Source organism: Dendropsophus ebraccatus, chromosome 4 (assembly GCF_027789765.1).
Source record: "Dendropsophus ebraccatus isolate aDenEbr1 chromosome 4, aDenEbr1.pat, whole genome shotgun sequence".
Taxonomy (NCBI): Eukaryota; Metazoa; Chordata; class Amphibia; order Anura; family Hylidae; genus Dendropsophus; species Dendropsophus ebraccatus.
Genome location: NC_091457.1, coordinates 55,448,117 through 55,467,996, shown reverse-complemented (window position 1 = coordinate 55,467,996; position 19,880 = coordinate 55,448,117). Strand labels below are relative to the sequence as shown.

The following is a 19,880-nucleotide window of genomic DNA, read 5'->3' as shown; positions in this document are numbered from 1 at the left end:
ACTATAAAAGTTTATTAAAAAAAACAGGTCTCTCCTGTAATGTTATATGACTCTTGAAAAAGGATCTGGTACAGTTCCGAAACACGTTGGGTATTTTTAATAAACTTTTATAGTTTTACATTATGCATCTGGTCAATATTAGTCGGACCTGCGCCTGGATCCCTGTTGTTGGAGTTTGGTGGTGTTTTTCCTCCCGTATGTTTGGCAGCTTTAATTAGCCAATAAGCACATTGGGAGGAGGCTCGGAGATTCTGCTGCAAGCATAGCAGGGACTGGCTGCATCCGGTGACCTGAGTGTATATAGAACCAGGTCTACTGATGCTCGATTCACTTGCGGTCTGTTAGCTGACGGGAGAGCTGCTGGAGCAGGGAAAGAGGTAGTGTAGGGCTTAGTCTGGTTATTTAGACAAAAACACCTCACAGTCCTTTTCAGGACTAGTAGCCTGTCAGTGTGACTGAAAAAAAGAACTATTCTATACACTTGTGGTCTGTTAGCTAACAGGGAGAGCTGATGGAGCAGGGACAGAGCAAGTGGAGGGCTTAGTGTGCTTAGCTAGGTACTGGCTATTAGCTTTAAAAAAGGTATACAGCTAGTAATAGTCCGTAATCCAGTGACATTAGTAGTCATCTCTAAACAGAATCAAAACTTGGGCAATCTTTTTTTATTAGAAGGGTCCTCTGAAAATAAGCTGACCACTTGGAATCCTGCTGCTTATATCTCCAGTGATCAGATGAATAATGTAATGTTCAATCTCCCTGCAGTACCATTAGAGAAAAATAAAGTGCCCACAGGATTTAGTGAGCTTATCTTAGGATCCACATGTCCAGCGAAAAACATAACACAGGGAAAGCTCTGTACTAAAGGCCCTATTATACGAGATGATTATCGGTCGGATCTGCTATGGACTGCCCGGACGATTAGCGATCCCCCGGGCAGCCCCCCCTGCACTCACCAGCTCGCTGTCATCGCATGTAATAGCAGCAGCAAGCGGGAAAAAAGGAGCAAACAAGCACTGACAGCGCTTGTTTGCTCCTCTCAGTCGCCCCGTGTAATAGGGGCTTAAGGCAAAGTCTAAGCAATCACGGGGAGAACATACAGGCTCCTTCCTATTGTTCCCAGCATGTATTGAACTGCATGACACCAGGAATGCAAGGCAACAGTGCTTACTGGGAATGAGTGAATTTACAGTACTAGGAAAGCAAACCGCGTTGCTAGGCTTGACCATCGGCTTGGCAGTCTGCTGACTTTGAATTCCATGCCACTTCGTTCCACTCCACTTTGGGTGCCTGGAAATACTGGATCCAGTCCTGGGAAATCCCAGTTTGCCAAGACTGCATCCAGCTTTTCAGGGCACCCTGAGAGGAGCGGCACAGAGTGACACAGACACAGAGTCTTATGTCACCTGGGCAAAGGTAACTCTGTCAGGTGTCATACAGAGGGGATGAAGCTGCTGTTTGCACTTTACCACTTGGTGTCTCACTTTCCCCTAGCTTACTGTAAGTGCCAGTGCCCTTGTGTCCAAGGGTGGGTAACACCACTCCTGGCCACCGTGGCAAGTGTCCCAGTACGAACACCAGAGCCCAACTGCTGCATAACATGCTCGGCCACAGCAAAATAAGCACACAAGGTCTTCTAGCTCTCTAAACATCATAGGCACTTTTTTCTGCTATCCATCCTTCTTGTCTCATATAAGAGTTGGCATTGTGAAGACCCAGGAGTACAGCTTTGTGGATGGATTATTTACTCACAGGGTCTTATGACTAGGATGCAGACATATTGTGTGACTCACATTTGTTGTAGTAATACTTGGCTTAAATTATCATAAAATTTTAAAATGATATTTCACCCCTTATTTTGTCAGACGGGGGCTGGGTTCACACTATGTATATTTGAGGCTGTATTTGGTCCTCATGTCAGGTCCTCATAGCAACCAAAACCAGGAGTGGATTGAAAACACAGAAAGGATCTGTTCACACAATGTTGAAATTGAGTGGATGGCCGCCATATAACAGTAAATAACGGCCATTATTTCAATACCACAGCCGTTGTTTTAAAATAACAGCAAATATTTGCCATTAAATGATGGCCATCCACTCAATTACAACATTATGTGAACAGAGCCTTTCTGTGTTTTCAATCCACTCCTGGTTTTGGTTGCTATACAGCCTCACAAATACAGCCTCAAATATACATAGTGTGAACCCAGCCTTAAGAAGTATGTATAGGTTGAGTAAATAGACCAAAGATAGTCACTAGCACACTACATTCTGTCCATTAACGTGAACATCTCTTTGGTAAGTATGCCATGTAGTGTGTCAATGTAGCTTTTCACCAGTATTCTAATGTATGCCGGCGATGTATGACTCCTATGCACTGTAAATACAGCCTAAGCTTCCATAGCCAGGCCTTTCTTGCATATATGGTGCAGACATTTGTTAGATGTTATGTAGCATGTTTCGGTGAAAGTCATGCTTGCATTTTTTTCTAGAGAATAGTCTGAAAGCATGGACAGATGGAACAATTTATTTTTATTCTTATTACTGTAAAGAGAAATCCATCTGTTCTTTATCCACAAAGCACCTTGAAACCTATTTATGTGCACTATATAAACATATAGCTTGCCAGATACTATACATACCAGAAGGCCCAATCTGCAGTAGTCCAGTTACAACTCTCAGCAGATTCTGACATAAATCCCATCTATAACTTCTGGAAAAGTTATGTAATTAAAGGGGTTGTTCAGCGAAAATATTTTTCTTTCAAATCAACTGGTTTCGGATTTGAATATAAATTGTATATAGATTTGTAATTTACTTCTATTTAAAAATCTCAATTCTTATGAGCTGCTGCATGTCCTGCAGGAAATGTTTTCTTTTCAGTCTGACACAGTGCTTCCTGATGATATCTCCGAGACAGGAACTGTCCAGACCAGTAGCAAATCCCCATAAAAAAAAGACAGAGATGTCCGCAGAGAGCACTGTGTCAGACTGAAAAGAAAACAACATTGTCTGCAGGACATACAGCAACTTTATGAAACCAGTTGATTTGAAAGAAAAAGATTTTCGCTGGACAACCCCTTTAAAGGAGTTTGAAACATAGAAACAATATTTTTTTTACACAGTGTGAACATAGCCCACAGACATGTTTAAATTTAGTTAATGCAGATTTACCTACCGCATCTGCTGGAAGTTTGTTTCAAGCATCTACTACTGTAGCAAAATTAGAAAAAAAAATGTGAACAAACTGGGTAAAAAAAAAAAAAGGAAAGTTTCTTTTCCCACTTATATCTGCCAGAAAATGCCTACTTAGCTAAACCATGAGGCAGAGGACCGCTAGTATCTAGTACCTAGGCAGGTGAGTATTGCTTTTTTTACCCAATTTTCCCATTTTATCCTATATATTTGTCCTGTGAGTTGTCTACATTATAATGTTGTTCTGTCAATATACTTATATAGGCTGTGTTTACACAATGGGGGACATTTATCAAGGGTTTTGCGCCTAATGTTCGGTGAATAATTGCATTTTTTACCCATTTTTGGTCTAAGTTTTATTTATGAACCAATCTTTGACAGGTGAATATTTTTTAGATGCAACTTTTTTTTTTACTCTTCCTGTTTTAAGTATTCATCCAAAAGTTCACATAATCTGGGATTAGCGCCCAATTTATCATTTGCAACTTTTTAAAAAGTAGCATAAACAGGCACAGGCTTGTGTCTGGTCAATACCAGGTGAATAAAACTGCGCAATTTTTTTAATAAAAGCTAGGTAAAGCAAAAAAGTCTCCTATGAGCTATGTACAGTATAATAGTGTCCTATATACATTATAATAGTCTCTTATGAGCTATGTAGAGTTAAATAGTCCCTATGAGCTCTGTATAATAGTCTCCCATGTACAGTATAAAAGAATAATAGTCCCCTTTGAGCTAAGTAGATAATAATAGGCTCCTATGAGTTGTGAACAGTATAATAGTCTCTTATGAGCTATGAAGAGTACGAAAGTCCCTATGAGCTACGCAGTGCATAATGGTCTCCTATAAGCCATACAGAATAATAGGCTCCCATGAGTTGGATACAGTATAATAATATATAGAGTATAATAATAGGCTCCTATGTGCTGTATAAAATATAAAAGTAAATATAGTATAATAATAGGCTCCTATGAGTTGTATACAGTATATGTAGTACAATAATAGGCTCCTATGTGTTGTGTACATTCTGTCCTATGAGCTATGCACAGATATTTCTCCCCTATGATCTACAAAAAATAGTAAGGCTTCATATGCTGTATACAGTAAGAGGAAAAAAAAGCCCCAATGAGTAAGGGTGCATGCACACTACGGAATTCCTGTGTATGACCCACGGCGGATACCGTCGCTCGTACCCGCTCGCGGCGGTGCGCATCCCTGCCCGTGCCATAGACACTATTCTATGCACGGGCGGATTCCGCATTCCGTCGAAAGAATTGACATGTCACTTCTTGCACTTCGTGCATAGAATAGGGTCTATGGCACGGGCAGAGATGCGCCCCGCCACATGCGGGTACGAGCGACTAAATCCGCCGCAGGTTAAACGCGAGAATTCTGTAGTCTGCACGGGTTCACACTACGTGAAGGGATATATTTGTAAGTAACATGGAGAATACTTGGTTCCTATTATAGGCTATTCACATTGATTATGGTGCACTGCGGCAAAGGCTTAACTAGGCTTTCCTTTAACCATTGCAAAGACTGAGCTTGGCGCCCCTGGAACCATAACGCGCTATTCCCCAACAACAGTTAAAATAAAGTCAAATAATTATTTTTAATTTACATAGTAACATTACAAAAGGTTTTTTTTTTAATGTATCACACTCATACAGTGGTTTCCTTTACAAACGGAAGCCAGGCCTAAAGTGTGACCAGAGCATTATACACACATATGTGTATATACATGTATACTGTATACACTGCAAGCCAAACATAGACTCCTGGGCTGGGCACATGCGCCAGGCTGTATGGATACCAAATCTGCTGTTTTCCTCCACCTGCAGGTGGAAATAAGTAGGCCTTAGGCCCAGGCCTGTTCCTCTATCTTGGGCCCTCCATCCCTTTCCCCCCAGGCCATGGCCAATTCAACTAATCTACTCTGAGACAACTCAAGCTACGCCAAGACATTTTGTAAATTTTTGGGGAAAGTAATTACTATAAGAGACATGTCAGGAGATGTTACTGCTCCTGTAAATCCAGTGACTCACACGTGACATATTCTTTGACTGTAGATAATTCCTTCCATTTTTTCTCACTCTGGCCCAGATTGCTATGACGCATTGTCTGATGACTGCAGAATTCCCTGCTGAGACATATTTAGCCCCTTACTTCCTCAGGCATCCCCATCTTCCATAGCACTTCATATAAATACTACATTCGACCACTCTAAATAAGTATAGAACTGGCATCTAACTCAATAAATAAGCTCATAGTCAAGACCTGACCCCTAAATATATACAGACCCCCTACCTGACCCCTTATAGTAAATTTGTCAGCTTCAATTGATGTTCCAAAGGGCTTACGCCTTTCATATATGGCTCAGCGAGTTGATATACAGTATAAAAGGTACCACATGTCTCCTTATTCTAGCAGTTATATAACAGTGTCAGTGGTATGGATTGCGAACTAGAGCTAATAGATTCACTTTATATACAGACCTCAGACCATGACCCTAAATAAATACAGACCACAAGGCCTAAATTGTAACCTTAGACCTGCCCCTATAAATAAATATAGACCCCAGACCCAACCTCCTCCACAAAAACAGACCAAACCACCAAAATTTAGACTTTAACTCTCGAAAAGGAACACAAACCTCAAACTTGGCCCTCTTAATAAATACAGACACCAGCCCTGAAGGCCCTAAATACGAACACTGGGCCAACTAAACTAATACAGATCCATCCATTACTTTTTGTTTCTTACTCTGCGCACATTTTTTAACAGTAACATGCCCTACTAACCTGCACAAAGATGGTCATGTGACTTTTTTTTTTTTTTTTTCTATCAAAGGGTCCTGCCCAAATCTACTACAGTTATTAAAGCACTTAGAGGCTGTTCACATTGGGAGAATGCAAAGAGTGTACAAAGCTGTAGAGAAAGAAAAAGCGGCTACTTTGAAGAATCTAAAATATAAAACCTATTCTAGTTTGTATAACAATTTAGTTTACTACTTTATTCCATATGTGTTTCTTTATAGTTCCCATAAACTTATTATGAACCTAAAATGTAGAAAATTTTAAAAAAATGTACGTCCAAGATTTTGACTGGTACAGTATGCATGCAGGAAATGGGCTAAATGAAGTCAGTAGTTGACTATATTCTGCCTATTAAATTCAGTAGACCAGCAGACAATACATTATGATACAGGTTGTTATAGCGTTTCTATAGAATGCCAAGGTATACCCCACCCCTCAACGATCAGCGCCTCCCTCCAACAGTAGCTGCCCCCATGACCCAGGGCACATGTCCTAGTTCAACCCCTCAGCTATGTCCTTTATACGGCAGCTAAAGATGAGCAAAACAGAAGAAATTTACTTTGTTGGTGTTTGCCGATACATTTATAGTAATGGAGCTAAATTTTCTTTTCATAAAAGAGCTGGAATAAACCTATACTACAGCCTTTCAAAATCCATTCCATTATATGCAGGAAGTCAGTTGCACAGAGCAGCAGGGGCAATAGGAGTGACAGTAGGAAGGTTATGACAGGGCATCAATTAGGGCATTTGTTACATTACAAAATGCCTCTGGTGCCTACTGTGTGCTCCACATTTTGTACAAAAGGCTAAAAGGGCAGCAAGGGTGAGCTCAACCATTAAGTATGTAGTATTGACTTACAGAACTAAGAATGCAATAGAAAACATACAGAAGTTAATGTTATAACTTAATGTTATAATTTAGCACACTTGTAATTTACAAGTGCAGTCATTGAACTGTACCCCTATGACTTGTGTGTAAGGTACTACAGCTCAATGCCAGGAGGAAGCAGGTCAGCAAAAAATCTATACAGCTGCAGGAACAGTCGTTACAAGAATGTTAGTATGTTTTGATCTAGTTGCCTTGTAACCAGAATGACTACTCTATACCCAATCTTGCCACCGGACACATAGTTTAAGGGTCTGGTGTATTCCTGTAGGGATTACCACATCCCACCCCCCATCACCACCCCCATTTACCACCTCAGCAATAACTGACAGATGGCTGCTGTGTTTCTACACATACAGCAGCCTGTCTATCACTGGGAGGAAGGCAAGGGAGAGATCCGCTCACAAATTCACTGGACTCTATGGGTCTGGAATATATTCTCTATTGCTTCTATTAGCCAAATAGTGCATTTTTGGCTATTAGAAGACCAGACCTGTCCTTGTCCTATGCTACCCTTACATGTGACAGCAGAGTCTGATGACCGGATGTGAGGAGTTGCTAACTAAAACTGTGATAGTTCAAGTGTTAGATTTCAGAGAAACATTTTGTTAAGATGTGTCCAAAAGAGTAAACTGACATTTTCTGTCCAAAATATAAATCAGAACATATAGGAGCTTGTCAGATATTATTACAATTTACAGATTGTATGAATTGGTATGTAGGTGACCTGTACAGTTTAAGATGGACAGGTACATATATAATGAGAGATAGATAGATAGATAGATAGATAGATAGATAGATAGATAGATAGATAGAATGACTGCAGCACTCCATGCAATGTTAAAGAAAAAATGTGTTTATTTCTGCCTAAAACCACCAGATAGATAGATAGGAGAGAGAGATAGAATTATGTGATAGATAGATAGATAGATAGATAGATAGATAGATAGATAGATAGATAATGAGAGAGACGATAGATAGGAAATAGATAGAGTGCGATAGATGGATAGATAGATAGATAGATAGATAGATAGATAGATAGATAGATAGATAGATAGATAGATAGAATCACTGCACCACTTCATATAATGTTAAAGAAAAAGTGTGTTTATTTCTCCCCAAAACAACCAGATAGATAGAAGAGAGATAGAATTATGTGATAGATAGATAGATAGATAGATAGATAGATAGATAGATAGATAGATAGATAGATAGATAGATAAGAGATGGAATAATACAATGATAAATAGATTTTTTTTAAATTAAAAATAGGTGCAGTACAGTACTCTCTAGGGAAAAAAAACCTGTGATCCAAGTATTCATACAATGTAGAAAACAAATTCTATTACTCACAGCGATATGGTGCAAAAATCAAGTGGATATTTCTTCTCTCATGGATTCCAGGGCTAAAATGTTGCTGGGAATCCACGAGTGAATAAAACTGCACTTGAGTGCTTCAACCTTTTCTCTACATTGTCTGTATAAAGTATATTGTGGATCCAAGTGTGGTCCTTGTCTAAATGGATACTGGATGGAAATGCACCAGGAGGAGATACTAAGATTTGTTCTTGGATGTAGTATTATGTGACAGAGGGGCCTTAGACCCCCATCATGTACCAAGACCAAGAATACGATTGTTACTTCTGCACCTAGCGGTCTTAAACACCAAAAAATACCATAACATCACTGAGAATTAACAGTGTTCTACAGTAAATGTTGTTAATTATTTTATTCTACAATTTTATTATTTCATTGACTAGATTACAACTGTAAATTATGGCCGTTCAGAAATGTCTATGATCAAAATAGAGAAATTTCAACATATCCTGGAAAACATTGTATATTTCCACATTTCCTTATTCGATCAGGTGAAATGATTAAAATATGTTGATTCCCCCAATGAATTGTAAGTATTTTTGTACTTTTATGTACAATATTAGGCTATGTTCACAAATAGTATTTCTGTCAGTATTTTGGTCAGTCTTTTTTCAACCAAAACCAAGAGTGGGTTAAAAAAAAAAAACTAAACCGGGCAAATCTTAAAAAATCCTATTCCTTGTCTAACTCTTCGTTTACCCAGAGATCCAAATATTCTTTGCTGCTATGAGAATGACCATGGTAATAAAATGATGATTATTGAACATGAAATTCTTGGTCAATTTACTATGAATTTTCTATAAATTTTTTATACATTTTTACAACAGTGAAACAATCCAATCATTTTTTTATACAATGATTGTACAATAACAACGTTAAGCACACTATTCCATAAGATTTTGTAGGCAAATCCTGAAATGACATATATACTTGCTAGGACAAGAGGTAGACCTTGTAAATGTTTCATGGCAATATAGAACACAAAGTAATACATTAAAGAAGTCAATGAATATCTAAAAGTTTAATTTACTCTACACTAAGAGGGTTTTCTAAATCTTATCTCTCCCCTTGTCCTCTGTACGTAGATATACCGTAAACCCTGAAAAACACATACCACTGGTATTTAAGCCCAAGAATAGCCGACTCACCGTGATAAGGGTATACCCATCCATCCTACTAGCGGGCACCATCCGTGGATCTGACTGCCAGGATGTTCCTCTAGAATCAATGGCCCTTTAAGTTGACTGCCGACAACCCTGAGAGTGACACAGTGGGCAAAGGAGAAGTGTAATTTTGGTGACCTTCCCCCCCTCCTGTCTATGTGTGCGACCAGTGGAGAATGTAAGCTACCACTGATAATGAAGCTTTTCTTTCTTTCTCAATATAAGTTCCTGATCTAAAGTGTTCAGTGTAGACAGCCAGTCATATATGCTTAACACTTGCATAAATCTTATGGGGACGTCACAGGAAACATGTCCTTTCAGATTGTGGGCAGCCAATCCTTCCTCCAGATTCTGTTATAAAAGAAGAAATCCTGGCCTTAACTTATTTGTAACATATCTGCATGGACAGTCGATATACATCCAAGTGCTGAGGGCTGCACTAAAATAGTGCAAATTTTTAAGGGTTGTGTAGCTACAACCTTGGTGAAGGGACAAGTCATGCCTCCTATGAATATACCCTGACATATCATTGCCATATATAAGAAATATAATCTCTATCATCAGGAAGGAAAAGCTTTTTTGGGTGTACCTATATACTGTATGTGACACCACAGGCGCAGCCTGTGTGAATATGAAGGGTGAGCAATGCTTTGCAAGTAACACTTTAAAACTTGAAACTTCACAATCTATCAGATAACCAAAAATATCACACATTAAGACCAGATGTTTTAAACAAAAAAAAAAAAAAAACCTTCTGGTCAGTCAAAGTTGTAATACAGCATACTTGAACTTTTGGTGATAGTTTTTATATTTTTTTTCTCCTCGTCTTCTAAGAGAAATAACTTTTTACTTTATTTTTTATGCACAGAGCCATGTTAGGGCTACTTTTGCAGGACAAGTTGTACTTTTTAATGAAAGCCTTCATTTTACAATACATAAAAAAATTTGTGTATTTAAATTTAAAAAAACACAATTTTGCCATTTTGTGGGGATTTAGTCTGCAGTAAATTTGATGCTTACTTTATGATCCAGGTTACTACAGTTACAGAAATAGATTTACAATCCTTTTGTTATGTTTTGCAACAAACACATTTTTTTCTACCCAATTCTGACTTTTGCTATTTTTGCACCTATGGAGCTGTATGAGTGCTCCTTATTTCAGGGTGAGTAGTTTCTATCGCTAGCATTTTAGGCTAAATATAATTTTTATGCTTTTTAATCAATGTGGCGAAGTAGCAAAAAAAAAAGCTATTTGGGAATTGGGTATTTTACTGTTAAATAGTTCAAGCATTCCATGTGCAATGATACCAACTATGTACATTTTAGTTATTTGCTTTGTATATTTCGTATGAGAAATTAGATAAGGGCATGTTTTTACATTTTGGGGTTTTCTGTTTTTTAAAACTTTTTTTATACTTCCACTTTAAGTCCCTCTGTGGGAATCTTACATATTACACTGCATTAGTACTGTATTGCAGTGTATTGCAATTACACATTTCCATTGGAACGCACCTTAGTGCACTAATTGATATTAGTGCACAAAATTTTGGTCACAACTAAAACACACAAAGAGATCTGAGCAATGCTTAGGGATCCCTTACCACCATAGTCATAATACACTCAAAATGGGCTAGCACGGTGCCCTTGATTAGTATTTATTTGATGTATTCTTTAAACTTTCATCTCATTCTTAGACACTGGTAGCTGGCCTAAAGTCATCCTAACCATACATGAGAGCAAAGAGAATCAACTATGACTGTAAAGTGATTATAAAGTGATTTTTTACCTACAAGAACTAGACTATCAAAAAATCCAAACTTGCCCTATTTAGGCCATACTCACACAAAATCTTTTTTTCAGCCATATTTTTGAATAGCTTTGAATAGCATTTTAAGTATTTTTGGTCAGTATTTTGCAACCAAAACCAGAAATGGATTGAAAACACAGAAAGGCTATGTTCACACACTGTTGAAATTCGGTGGATGGCCATCAAATACTTTATTTTAAAACAATGGCCATTGTTTTGAAATAATGTCCATTATTTACTATGAAATTATGGCCATCCGCTCAATTTCAACAGTGTGTGAACATAGCCTTTCTGTGTTTTCAATCCACTTCTGGTTTTGGTTGCACAATACTGACCAAACAAACTGTGTGGGAGCATAGCCTTAGAGCCAGTTCACACAGAGTAAAAATGGTAGAATCCCGCCAGCCTTCGTGTCAAACAGGCAGTCTATGGAAGGGCTTGTGCGCCTCCTCTCTCTGCGCCTCTATGCTCTGAAGAATTAAAATTTCAATTCTTCTGCGCGGAGAGAGGAGGCACAAGCCCTCTCATAGACTTCCTGTATGACACAGAGGCTTGCGGGATTCTACCAGTTTTACTCTGTGTCAACTGGCCTTTAAAATGAAAACTGTTCAGAAATATGGATGAAAAAAAAGATGTTGTGTGAGCATAGAATAAATAGGTATTAGCGGGCAAGTCTGGATTTTTTGTGCTGTATAAGGAAAGATTAACCCTTTAGCCCCCTGAATTTCATTTTTTGGCATAAGTTTTCTTCTTCCTCACCTTCTAAGAAAGACAAGATGTCCTTATCTTTCCTTACTTAATAGCTTGTTGTTTACAATTATATAAATTACCCATACAAAAATATGATGAAAAGATATTCCAAGTAAAACCCCCTAAAAAGACAAAGGGGTGTGTCCTCCCGGTATCATCCAAGCTTCAATTTTTTATGGATTTATGGATAGAAAAAGGATCCATTGATTTCTATGTGGTCATCCAGACATTTGTATTTTACCCCTCATCTGTTCCACAATAAAATAGGACCTGCACTTATATGGTCCATTTTTGCATAACAGAATATCCAATAGAAGTCAATGGGTCCATTTTTAACAGATGACACAAGGATGCATCATCTGTGTGTTGTCCCTTTTTTACTGAAGCAATGCTTAGTAAGCCCTAAGCAGGCTCCACTCTGTGGCCATTTATTTCTGTCCAATATGTTTTTGCGGATCCGCAGAGCTGATTGTTTCTTCAGGACATCACTGATTCTAATTTCTAACGCTGCTCTGAACCTGTCAGCATTATATATACAGTAGAATGGATTCAATTGTAGCCTATTCGAAAGGAAGGTCCAGTTCCTAAAAATAATAATGTTCCGAATGTCCAATAATATAAAAATGTACAGTTTAATGCTACTTAGCTTCAGTACCACCAATACCATGCAAAAATGTATATGTTCTCTGGAGAAGGTATAGATTTTTGCCCAATCCCTGTGAGAGGTGCAGGTCCCACCGGCTTTATGAAGGGGCATGCTCTTCTTAGTAAATCCTTAGTAATTTAGGGCGAAGCTTTCTCTAAGACTTGCATACAATATGTAGGTCTTCAATAATTTCCCACATGGGGTTTATCACTTTAACACTTCAGTGCAACTTTGTACATTTTGTGATACTGTGACAAGAGTAACCATTGCTCAAATTATTGGACAATACAGTATAAAATGGTGCAGCCGATCAAGCTCTGAGCTGACTGCAACATGTGTGAAATCTGTCGTGTAATATGATGGTCGTGCTCTATAGATAATATCAGAATAGTCAAAAATAGTCATATGACATTCCCACTAACTCTGTGGGACACAAAACAGTGACATAAAATTAACAACTCATTAGTTATTTTCTATACCTACAGTGGACAGTTATACCAAAGGTGTATCATACCTGGAACATAAATATATTAGAGCAGAACAATGCAAAGGACGCACTTTAGGAGGCTTGTGTTGTAACATGAAAATGAAAACGCTAGTTATTACTTATTATTTGTAACTGCTCTTAAATGGTACGTTGAGAAAGATTCTCACTTGTTGGATATCCTATAGCAGAATGGTTTCTGTTTACAGTTACTAATATTAATCTCTAAGGCCCCCTTCACACGTCCGGAAAAACCACCCGAACCGGTCCTATTTTCGTCCGGAAATCCGGCCCGGACGCCCCCATAGAAGTCTATGGGAGCGTCCGGGCCCCAGACGCTTTCCTGATGCACATCAGGAAAGCATCCAGAGCTCCACTGCCCCCGATCTGACCCGGCCTCCTGCTGCCTCTTCCTCCACTCCCTGGACCTCCCTGGATGTCTCCCCCGCCCGCGGCAACCCCCGGCCACTCGCGGCATACCCCCCCCCTGCGGCAGCCATGGGCACTCGCGGCAAACAACCCCCCCCCCCCCCCCCCCCCCGCGGTAAACACACCATAACCCCCCCCCCCCGCGCGGCCACTCGCGGCACCAACCAGCCCCCCCCCGCGGCACTCCCCACCAGAACCCCACAGCCACTCGCGGCACTATCCCCCCACGGCCACTCGCGGCACCCACCTCCCGCCCCCCCCCACCCGGCCACTTACGGCACCCCGTCCTCCCGCCGGCCACACGCGGCAGCGCTGCGATCACAGCAGATCTGGACACCAGGACAGGTGAGATCCCCCCTCCCCCCCAAGAATTAAAACTCCCACCATGCCCCTGCTGACAGGCCATGATGGGAGTTGTACTTCTGCAGCCTGTGGTCATCCAGGTTGCAGAAGTACAACTCCCATCATGCCCTGCTGACAGGCCATGATGGGAGTTGTACTTCTGCAGCCTGTGGCCATCCAGGTTGCAGAAGTACAAGTCCCATCATGTCCTGCAACCTGGGTGACCACAGACTGCAGAAGTACAACTTCCATCATGACCTGTCAACCGGGCATGATGGGAGTTGTACTTCTGCAAGCTGTGACCATCTAGTTTGCAGAAATACATCTCTGATCGTGTCCTATTTTTCTTCCGATCAGGAAATCCTGAAGGTTTTTCCTGATGGTTTCCTGATGGTTTCCTGAAGGTAAAAACGGATTACTGTCAGGAAATCCTGATACTTTCCTGATGACATTTAAGGCCTCCTGATCAGGATTTCCTGACAGTAAAAACTGACACGGATGTGTGAATGGGGCCTAAATTAGGTTTAGATTAATATGGTTTCCAAGATAGCAAAGTAATTATTTTGCTTCATGTCATTCAGTCACATGATGTGAAGTTTTAATGTGAAACTGTGACATGGCTTACTTGCTAACATGCCATTTATAACACTGGTGTCTTTTCATGTTGCAGAGGGTTTTTTGGGCCCCCATAGATTTTAGAGGATGGGGATAGCAGCAGCTTTTTTTCTGTTCCCCCTATAGCTACAAACCTGGTGCCACTGATACATTTGGCGGTTTCCACTATGTCTCACATACCTTCAACTAGATACAGTCACTAACAACATGAAAGAGTACCTGTCATTAAATATAACTTTTGACATGTCACCAGGCATGTCAAAAGGTATTGATCACGATTGCCTTACTGCTGATGGAGGTAGGGATGATTTCAGAAGAGTGACCAATGTTGCCAGTGGAAGGTGGTCTGCTATAAATGCTGTTGTATGAAAAGACTGCCCTGACTACTAGGGAATAGGGCTGGTGCCTACTGTGACTACTAGAGAAGTGGCGAACCTGCTTTGACTACTGTACTTAAGGGGAGGGGGTCGGTACTGTGATTACTGGGGAGGTGTGGTCTGCTGTAACTACAAGGGGCACGAGGACTGCTGTGATGGCTGGGGAGATGGAGAGCACCTTTGACTACTGAGGGGTAAGAATAATGCTTTAGCTGCTAGAGATGTGGGTAAGAGGAAGAGAATATAGATAGTGGAGCAGAATCTGTCAATTAAAGGGCCTCTTCCACGGGTTGATTTTGCCCAGGAGTGTTGTAAGAAACGCTCCGGCAACCCATGTAAAAGTGACAGCGATCATTTGAGGACCAGGAAAACACCTGATCCTAGGCTGATCGTGTCTTTAGAGCAGTCTTCAAAATTAATCATTATCGGACGCACATGTCTCTGTGTAAACAGGGGATGACCAGCTGATAATGGCAAACTGACTGCATGGATATGCATTAATTCATGCTGTCAGTTTCCAGATCACACAGCAGTACATACTTACCTAGTGCACTGCTGCTGTGATCCAGTATCATCTTCTCCAGCTCTCCCATCCATTCACTGTATCTTCAGGCCACTGCCTCCTCCAGAATGATTGACAGCCGGAAGAGGCGGGCCTGAAGACACAGTGGCTGGACAAGAGAGACGAAGAACAGGATGCAGGATCACAGCAGAAGCGCACTAGGTAACAATGTACTGCTGTGTGATCTGGAAACTGACAGCACAGATATTACATATACCCTTGCTGTCAGTTTCCATGGCTGCCAGAACAACACAAGGATTGTTCATCTGCCGTGTAAAGGCACTTGTTTGTAGCCACCCACGGCTGATAAATCTTTCAGTGTAAAAGGACCCTATGATTACTGGGAAGGTGGGGTCTGTTGTAACTACTGGGGGCATGGGGGTGGCTGTGATGACTGGGGACATGGAGGGCAGCTTTAACTACTGAGTAGGTAAAAAGAATGCTTTAACTACTAGAGATGTGAGTAGAGAAGGAAGAGAAGGATAGTGGAGCAGAATCAATTAACTCCACTATGATAAGTTTATTCACCAGGTTTCATTCAATTCTGTTGAAAACCACAGATCTCCTGCACTGACTATGACAGTTATACTGCATTGGTATGTAACTACCATAGATAGTCACATGAATGTTTACCATTCTACCATACTATTTACTTAGTAAACACATCTATGTAAAAATCTTATGTCCGACCTCCAGGAATCTCAGTGATTATCACTTAAGGGCAACAGTCGGTGGATGGTCAGATGCCACCCATTAAACATTGATGGCCCATACTAAGGAGGGGCAATCAGTATTTAAAGAGTTATTTTCATGATCATATTTTATCTTCTATCTATTGCATGGGGCATAACTAGTAGATTAGGGAGGGACTGACTGCTCCCCCCCCCCCAAACCTAGAATACAGGACAAATGTATTGCAACTGAATGGGGCGATATACGCACCTTACTCTATTCATTCTTAATTGGGATTCTAAACAGTGTTGGGTGCTGAGCTTAGCAATGTTCGAAAGCTACATAGAGAATGAATAGAGGATATTACATAGAATAAATAATTAATAAGGGTAATTGCAAAGAGAACAAATAGGGGTTGATGAGCTATCCTATTGTAGTGTCTCAGTAAGAGTGGCCCACTAAACTAAGAGTAAAGTGTAAAGAGTAAAGAGTAAAGGGGATGAAGGTGTTGTTATGTTTTTCCCCACTAGGTGTCACTCTTTGTCTCTTATGTGAGTTTTTCTTTGTAAGCACAGCTAAAAGAGAGTATTGGGTTAAATTTGTCATGTGTTGTTATGTGTCCTATCACAGGTGCAAGTGTCTTTCCCTCCTTTTTACACCTATTACACTTCTTCTTTCTCCTGTCTCCAGTATCCCCACCAATCACAGCCAAGTTCATTTGCCCCTATAAAAGGGAGGTTAGTTCCTGGTGGGAGTTCTTTTGTCAGTTAGTAGTGAGGAGGGACTAAGGCAAAGCTGCAAGCTTTTCTGATATTGAGAGATCCGCTCCAGTATGCAGTGCTAAACCCACAGAAAGGGTAGCCGTCCGCTAAGGCAAACCTTGTCAACACCGGGGAATCTTCTCCTGAGTTCTGAGGGCAGTTACCACAGCTAGGAACTGACCCCCAGCAAGACAAATAGCCATCGTGCTGAAGTATCTTGCTGACTGTGCATGGCTTTTTTGGGAAGTCTTGGAAAGTCTGCTTTGCCCAGTTGTACTGTAAGTCCTGGGGCTCATACTGCCCAGTTTGGCACCTGTGGAAGTGTTTGCCTTAACCTGTATTGCACCCCCCCAGGGTTGAGATACTCTGAATGAATGGAAAACCAGAACTCTAGGCCTCATTGTAGCAAATAAATGCAATGTCGGCAATCCCTTGCTCCGTGCCTGTAATGTGCTGCGTGCAATCCCTGCAGCACATTACAGGCACGGAGCAAGGGATTGCCGACATTGCATTTATTTGCTGCAAATCGTCTGCTACTAAATATCCTAAACATACAAGCACTATAATCTTGTTTACAAATGCCTATGAATACATGATCTAGCTACAATTATTGCCAAATTGGATAACCACTGTACATCGCTGTCTTGCAACAATATATGACCGCTGCTTTCCAATACAGGATATCAGCAATCATACAGATGAATGAATGTGATTAATCTTTTACAAGAGACTATTTTATGAATATATCATTTCATTTTACAAAAGACTAATATATGAACTCATTGGTCCATATTTTATAATACCTCGATATCTACAATTTCTTAACTATTTTTATATTTTTCTTTTTCCTATTTTTTGATGTTTTAAACTAGAGATCTCTAGGTTGTCTATGTTTTAGATATATACTTAATATCTGGTTGACATTGTTTTCTGTTACAAATAAAACCAAAGTTTATCGACTTGTACACTTGATAATCCCACTATATATTCATACCACCAATTTACATTTCTAACTAGAGGACCTACACCTCCTTTCTTCAGTTTGCCATTTTTGATTTTAATATGCTCGTATCTCATGTTCTCTAGCTGAAATAGTTGCCTGACAACAACTTTCTCCCCACCCATTTTCAGAATATTGGCACACACATTTGAGCATGCGTAATTGGGAGAGATAGCAGTCACGCCTTTCTGCCAGAGAGGTGACAAGGTGATTTTGTTGTTTTCAATGCTGTTGAGTTCCCTCCATGGTGACAGCTATTTCTCATTCTATTTGAGAGGGTGCTGTTTGCCAACAGTACTCACACTTGGATTTCCTTTCCATTACTTTATATGCCAATCATAGGACAGCATCTACTTCTCTCTGCTATGCCATGCCATTTTCGACAGTTATTGAAAATGTATGGCCACATTTAGTAAAGAGGTTGCCATCTACAAGCCAGACTATATTAAATTATATGTTAAATGATATTGGACTACTGAATGTTGCTACAGCGGGAAAGACCCTGCAGCAATATGCAATGGCATAGCATTCTAATGGAAATTCCCCTTTAAAATCAAGAGCCCCTAGTCATATGTAAAGGCTTATTTTGTTATATTCTCCCATACACAGGTGTGGGATGCTGTTGCGTGGCTTGAACAGTTCCTTATTTTTGTATCATTTTGTGGCCTCAACTTCTCATTTTCCTTTTCTCACCTTTAGTGGAATCAGAATAAGGAACACAGGTAACAACCTTGTTTTTCACACTTCCTCTTTGACACAAAATAAGAATAGTTATAGGAACAATTGCCTATCACGTGGTACCAGATGTGTCTCCAGACCTTAACCCTTCTCTCGCATCAATGTAGATGACTTTATGGATTTCATGTATGCAAAAGCCCTTTACAAAAATTACAAGTAGTACATGGCGAATAAAGGGCCCAGCCACTGGAACCTTAGTTCATTGGGTCATTGAAGTCTATTTGGCTCATATGGTTGACTAGTTGTGAAAGCATGTAGAATGTATTTTATTTTAGATGCCAGAGTATTGTTTCCCAGGGGGCAATGCACCTAGGATTTTACTACATTGAGCGCTTTCACTAGCAGCCAGCAGTGTTATCTTTGGCTGGTCTCCCTGAGATCAGTGATGTTTCTCTTATAGAGTATTGGGAAGGTATTATAGATGAGAGGATAACAATAGAGTCCCTTGATGTACCTAATTCAGGGAACTAGTCAGCAGTCACCTGGTTCCTGCATTATCTGCAAGCCACCAAACACTCACAAATGTTACTTTTTTACTAGCCACAAGCCATGGCATCTACATCAAATACCAGAACAGAGCTGGGAAAAAAATTTTTTCAGACCAACACTCCTAATCTATTCATATCTATTGGACTAACTGAATTGCCAAATTCGATGAATAGATTTGCTCATGGCCTTGTTTTGGTTGGTCAGCAAAACAAGAAAATTAATTGACTCATCTACTGTATATGGACTGTTCCAGCAGAGAATAGGTAGGTAATAGGTACGTCAGGATTGTCAAAATTTGGTCGTATAATAAAAAGTTGGGCAATTACAAGCTGAACAGATATTTGGAGGAACAGACTCTTTCAATGACTAACCCATATAAAAGCTCCTCCGATCAGCTGATCAATAAGCAGATTTTTGTGCGCCATTAAAAATAATTGTTTTTGTCAGCAGCTACTTTCCCTATTGAACTGAATGGCAACATGAAGTATGTCATAAATATGAATGATCAGTCGTAAGGCAATTCACTGACCCCAAACCTGTCATTGTAAAAGGACCCTTTAAGCTGGGCACATGTAAGAGTTCTGCTGACTATTATCTCTTCTAATCTCCAGATACATGTTTGGCCCAGTTCTAAGCGGGAAGATAGAAAGCTGCTGCCAGACTGGTGGCAACTTATCTCACAGAGAATAAAAGGATTGGGCACATTGTGCATTTTGGCCTCCATGCACATTATCAGCAAAAATAGCTAAAATTAATATAAGGAGTATGGACAGTTTT

General features: G+C 40.1%; 1 protein-coding gene across 3 annotated transcripts in view; it reads right to left on the bottom strand.

Moving 5' to 3' along the window:
- SPI1 (Spi-1 proto-oncogene) overlaps positions 1-19,880 on the bottom strand; it is a 43,360-nt gene that overhangs the window by 14,221 nt on the left and 9,259 nt on the right. Inside the window, exon 1 of one of the 3 annotated variants that reach the window (XM_069968410.1) lies at positions 9,417-9,650. The exons of the other annotated variants lie outside the window; for them this stretch is intronic. Within the exon in view, the coding sequence (XP_069824511.1) occupies positions 9,417-9,458 (42 nt within the window). The 5' untranslated portion in view covers positions 9,459-9,650. Of the gene's footprint in view, positions 1-9,416; positions 9,651-19,880 lie in introns of those variants that run through there. 3 annotated transcript variants of the gene reach the window in all.